The following is a 6,254-nucleotide window of genomic DNA, read 5'->3' on the forward strand; positions in this document are numbered from 1 at the left end:
AGTGGGATTAACCGTACATTATAACGCCCCCACGGCTGAGAGGGCGAGCATGTTTGGTGGGACGGGGGATTCGAACCCGCGACCCGCAGATTGCGAGTCGAGCGCCCTAACCACCTACCCATGCCGGGCCATTTTAGGAAGTGTTATGAATTAATTGCATAAAATTAGGAAAAATATATAAACAAACCCTACAGTAATTAATGCACACGTTTAAAAATAAAATACGCATACATTTTTTATTTTAGTGTAAAGCTACATAATAGGTTACCTGTGCTCTCTTCACCGCCAGGAATCTAACCCCGTTTACTGTGGTTGAAAATTCATAAACTTTATTATTACCTACTGGTGGACAATGAACGAGAAATTAATAAAATAAGTAACTTATCTGAACCCGATTAAATAACAATGGAAAAATAAATTTTATTAGATACTTTTAAAAGTAAAATATATATATGAAAAAATACAAAAGCTAAACGATTAACTGCTGATAATCGCAAACACATTTAACATGGATATTTAAATATACATGATATATAGACAAAATAATATATTGTAACAGTTAATTGATCCTCGTCAAAGATCATCATCAAACAGCAGCAATTACCGACAACAACAAAATAACAGAAAACAAATATACATGATAGAAGATGATTAAAGAAGGCATGCGTAATTTGAAAAATGTCTAATAAGATATATTATTTAATAAAGTAAATTAAACTTATTTCCAGTACACTTTGAGAAACATAAAGCCTCGAAGCTCCAAATAAAGGTGTCAACCTTAAATGGTTACCGAAAAATTATATGGTAATTCAACTATTAGTACGAAATTATCAGGCGTGACAACTATTACAAATATAGGCCTCTAATGGCCTGGTGGCTAGGGCGCTCGGCTCGCGGAATCGAATCCCGTCACACCGATCATGCTCACCTTTAAGCCGTGGATGCGTTATAATGTGATGGTCAATCTCATTATTCGTTGATAAAAGAGTAGCCCAAGAGTTGGCAGAGAGTCATGTTGACTAGCTGCCTTCCCTCTACTCTTTCACTATTAGATTAGGGACGGCTAGCACAGATAGTCTTCGTGTAGTTTTGTGCGAAATTCCAAACAAACCAAATCAAAATTACAAGTATTTTCTTTATTATTATTATCAATAGTTTGTAGTAATACATAACTTCTGGTTGCTAAAACTATAGACAGCTAGAAAAGACAATTCTTGGATATTGCACTTAACAAGGAATATAGTGAAACTTTTTTATTCGTTTCGTTTACCTGCGTATCAAAATGCTCCATATTTTTATTGTTACCCTTCTTTTCATTTCGTTTTCCTCATGCCTTAATCCTTAGTTTTCTTATTAAATGAAACGAGCATGAAAAGGTATGAAAATAGATATATATATTTGATGAGACGATTAGTTGGAGTATAGATAAAATGATAGCTTATATATCACTGATGATGATTGGTTTACTTCGAATTTCGCGCAAACCTACTCTAGGGCTATCTGTGCTAGCCATCCCTAACTCTAAAGTGATAGACTTGATGGAAGGCAGCTAGTCAACACCACCCACTGCCAACTCTTTGGACTAGTCTTTTGCCAACGAATAGTGGGATTGACTGTCATATTAAAACTACCCCGCGACCCATAGATTGCGAGTCGAGCTCCCTAACCACCAGGCCATGCCATGCCCATTGATGATGAGGAGGATTGTAAATTACTGGAGAAAAAAAGAAGTGGCAGATGGATTGGAATACAGAGATAGGTATTTCTTCAATCATCGCTACTGATATCCTAGTGTTGCAAATTGTTACTGCTGACTATATCCGTAGGGAAGGGCTTCACGCTAACTTGCCTTTGTTAGTATTGTTCATCATTCTGAAAAGGATAACTTGATAAAAAGCACATACAAAATAAATACATTTATATATTTTCAGTACGCAATAAAATTTGATATTCATGAAGTAATGCATTCACTCACTGTCTTCATTTTTCCTGAAGTGCTTGAAAAACATTTTAAAAGTGGACATATAATATTTTTTGTCTACATGTAATTATATATCCAACTTTTCCAATTACTGTTTCAAGCTCCATTTACAGTTTTATCCAAGGAGAGATAGATTTTTACTTCCTAAATGTTAAAAACCGCAATCTTCAGGGGACTTGGTCCCCTATATTGTGCTCTTCTCGGTCTCTCGGGCAGACCCCAGACCTAAAATGTATATACCCCATGGTATCTTAATTATTTCTTATGTGATGTAAATTGGGTAAAAAAACCAAAGTACTAAAACAGTAAACACGACGTTCACCCTGTAGACTATTGTAACAGAAAATTCTACCCTGTGAATAAGTAATAAGTTATTTGGAGCAAGTTGAACTTCTGTTGCACTTTACAAGATTGTTCAATGGTCTGTTTCTCTGGAATGTCATCAATGATATAATAATTCCTCTGCCACAGTTGGCAGACTATTATAACAGATGTCTTTGAACAGCTGGTGAAAGAAACTATCTTTTCTAGCGACGCTCCTGCTAAACAGGCATCGATTATCACGCTCCTTTGCAGGTCAGAGACATCTTTACTCTTACACATTGTGATATAGGCTAATTAAAATATGAATATATCTTCAAAATTATATTTTAAACCAATCATTGGATATGTCACATGCTTAGTCTATTTTACAGTTAGATGTAAGAAAAGAGTTTTGCAAGTGAGTGTGGTGAGCCCTAATAAAGTGACCAGACAGTGTATAAGTATCATTAGGCCAAAGTACAGCTTTAATTCATGCTTGTTAAAGTGTTTTCATTCGTAAGCATTTTAATGAAACACTTTAACTCTAAATTGCCTCTACGTACATGTGAGAAGCTTAATCTTCCATGAAAATATAAACTAGACAATATTTTGTACGTGTACCGATAACAGTTAAGAGTTTTGTAAAACCTCACACGAAAAGCTAATCCGTTTAGTTTTGTAATAAAGAAAATTTCTTATGTGTAAGCAAGTTGATCACATGCATGTGTTTATATATCATTAATATATTACGCATTTCTGTTTTTAACCGAATTTATTAATACAAGATTAATTAGGTTAATTAGATACCGAACTGATAGCGTTCCAGTGATTTTCTTGATATTTTTTGTTGAAGCTAATACACCCGTGTCTTCACGATTTCGATGAGAGCTTTCCCCTGAAAACCAAACCCCACAACCCTTCGTTTTGTGTGTATGTGTTTATTATTACACGAACTTATATATAAATAAGCTACATTATTGATCTGTCCCCAAACCACTGCATTAAAACGAAAAGGACGACAATCCCAACAAAGTGAGTCAATCAAAGAGTTCAGAACCTGCCGCGAAGTATCTGTGTAAAATCAGTATGTTGTATATCATATTCGTGTAACAGCTGTGTGTTACGTCCATGTTTCACCAGGCATCGTATACGTTAGGTTATATGTCTGTAATAAGTTACCCGCCACGTATATATACTTAAGACTACACACAGAGTTTGTTTCCATGGCAACTGTCGCTGAATAGCCTGACTTCACTTTCGTGCAGTTACTTGAAATAAGTAAATAATGTACACACACACATACGTACACACACACACAGCGCCATTTGTTTTGTTTGTTTTAGAATTTACGTGTGAACTCACACAAAAGCCTGTCTTCGCATAGTTTTCTACACTGTTGAACTCGTAGATTAGAGGGAAGGCAACTAGTCACCAGCACACACCGCCAACTCTTAGACTACTCTTGTATAGAAGAATAGTGGGATTTGACTGTTACTCTTATAGTGTGCCCATGACCTCAAAGTGCGGATCACGCTAACAATTCCGCTACGCCCGGCCGAAGAGAGAAGAGAAATGGAGTGCATTGAATCATCATATTTGATTACTGAGTGCGCATATCAATCGTTCTCCTCTACGACATTACTGCGCGTTCAAGACGCAAAGCTTCGGAAGACTAACGTTTGAAGTTTGGTGTTTTTCGATGCAAAATGCAATGTTCATGTTTTTCTTCATCTTCCCCTTTGACGTAGTTTACGGAAAGCGACACACCCATGAGAAGCATCTCTATAGTTCCAGGTACTGATAACGTTTTCCTTTTGACACTCATTGCCGCGTAGGACGAGATGTCGCCATGACAACAGTGGCGTGTGAAGAAGATATTTTTATCGGCTGTCCCACATGCTAGTGCTTTACATAATCTGTGAATTATTAAAATTCTTTGCTTTAATTTATCCTGACCTTTGACAGGAAGAAAGTGCACGCCTTCAGATTATTTAACACGAGCATCAGAAGCCTTTTTTTAAAAAATAGGCTTAACTCGATAGACTTCGTATACACATTCTACTGTTTATTTCACTTTTTACTTGTTCGAATTCATGAGAGAGTTCAATTGATTTGTGTTATGTTTACATTGTACAGTACTCTGACAGCTTTTCTAGAAGTAAATGTTTTTGTAATAAGGATTTACGAACTATGACGAGGCAGTGAGTAGGCGTTGCGTTTATATTCTATAATTCATTCTAGCTCGCCTTAACAAGAACTTAGTTCGAAGAAATATTTATTAAAAAGAGCGACGGTTTCTTTATCCTATTAGTAGTTATGATCTCCACTACTATTGTACAGTTTAAGGTTATTTCAGTTACAGAAATCTCTATTTTTCCAAGTCCTGGCAACTCGTGTGAACTGAGAACTTGTACCAAAACATCTCATGAGCAGCAGCAGGACAGGGCTGTTCCGGAAACAATAACGAAAACACCGATTAATGAGTCAGGTAAGTTGGAAATTTTCACTTATTACTTTAATTGTTTTATTATTCTAAAAATCTTAAGTACGATATTTTGAATAAAGATGGAAAACGTGTATGATTGCGGTTATTTTGGATAAATCCACCTGTGGGTCTTCAGTAAGATTACGGACTTACAGTGGTAAAATCCGGAATTAGATTCCCCGTGATGGACAGAATGCAGATAACCACTATGTAGCCTTGCGTTAAAGCAACATCTTCGGGTTATTAGGTAAAACAAACTATTAAGCCCAGTCCACTTTGTGATAACGAAAGAGTGTTATTTCTTTAACTACTACAAGTTTTATAACTTGTGCAATTCCCTAACTAAAGATAGGCCTAACTTCACAAATAAAAAAGTATCAACAGAAATTATACTTTCTTGCCCGTTTTTCTCATCTGTATTATTTCGATGAAAACACAAATTAAATTATTTACAGTGCTGAAATAACTAACGGGACGAATCAGTAATAAGTTAAGAATCTCTTGTACAATTTTGGAGCCTCAAAAACGTCGTTCTAGTTCACATGACCACATCTGTTTATGCTCTGTATGGCTATCGTGCTTCTTGACAATAGCCCTGGATAGTAGTTTCTATCGAAAAGCTGTCATGTTCAAAGCACACCCAAAGTCAATGCTTGCTTTCAACAGATAATCATTCTATTACATAGGAAGGTGTATTGGCCCAGTCGTCAAATGCAATGACAATGAATTTCTGTGTAAGCAGACTGTTAAAACGTGTGCTAGGAAACCATCGTTCTAGTACACTAGACAGATTATTTCATACTCCAGCTACTTGAGATATGTGGCAGTTGAATAGATAGGTAGTGGAAGGAACTTGTGTACACGATTTTTATAGCTATTCAGATAAAGGTCCATCTTGTTTATGTTGCATACTGTAGCCTGGATCATGTGGATGGCTGTTGCCACTATCCCTTATGTTGGTGTATTTTCTCCTATTACAATATATCGCATTCTGTTTACCATTGTTGGGAACGCATGATGCAGGTTTCTTTCTGAATGGTTCTGATTCTCCAAGATGTTCCATATTTATCTGTTTTCAATTCTATTAACTATAAGGGGTATCTCCATCTCGGAAAATCAAGTTTCCCGAGCTGAACACATCCTTATGATTTGAATGTATGAATATTTTTCGCCAAAAAGGGTTTTTACATGCTGTTCCCAAAAGCCTGTTATTATGGGACTAAAATATAAACACGCTTTAGTTAAAATCTAATCAGTGTTTGAGTAGTGAATACATCAACGAACTGTCGTTTTTAAAGTTAACTGATAAATAAGCATAGTCCGTTGTAGCTTTGTGCTAAAAACAAATCTATAAAAATCTAATTGGCCCGGCATGGCCAGGTGGTTAGGGATCTTGACTGGCAATCTGCGGGTCGCGGGTTCGAATCCCCGTCCCATCAAACATGCTCGCCCTTTCAGCCGTGAAGGCGTTATAATGTGACGGTC

The 6,254-nt window shown here is 36.4% G+C and overlaps 1 protein-coding gene across 1 annotated transcript in view; it reads left to right on the forward strand.

The window, feature by feature from the left end:
- The first annotated feature begins 3,724 nt into the window (after positions 1-3,724).
- The window catches only part of LOC111089032, a 34,222-nt gene continuing 31,692 nt past the window's right edge, over positions 3,725-6,254 (forward strand). The window contains exon 1 of the mRNA XM_022400666.1: positions 3,725-4,772. Within this exon, the coding sequence (XP_022256374.1) occupies positions 4,601-4,772 (172 nt within the window). The 5' untranslated portion in view covers positions 3,725-4,600. The remainder of the gene's footprint in view (positions 4,773-6,254) is intronic.

Source organism: Limulus polyphemus, unplaced genomic scaffold (genome assembly GCF_000517525.1).
Source record: "Limulus polyphemus unplaced genomic scaffold, Limulus_polyphemus-2.1.2 Scaffold5051, whole genome shotgun sequence".
Taxonomy (NCBI): domain Eukaryota; kingdom Metazoa; phylum Arthropoda; class Merostomata; order Xiphosura; family Limulidae; genus Limulus; species Limulus polyphemus.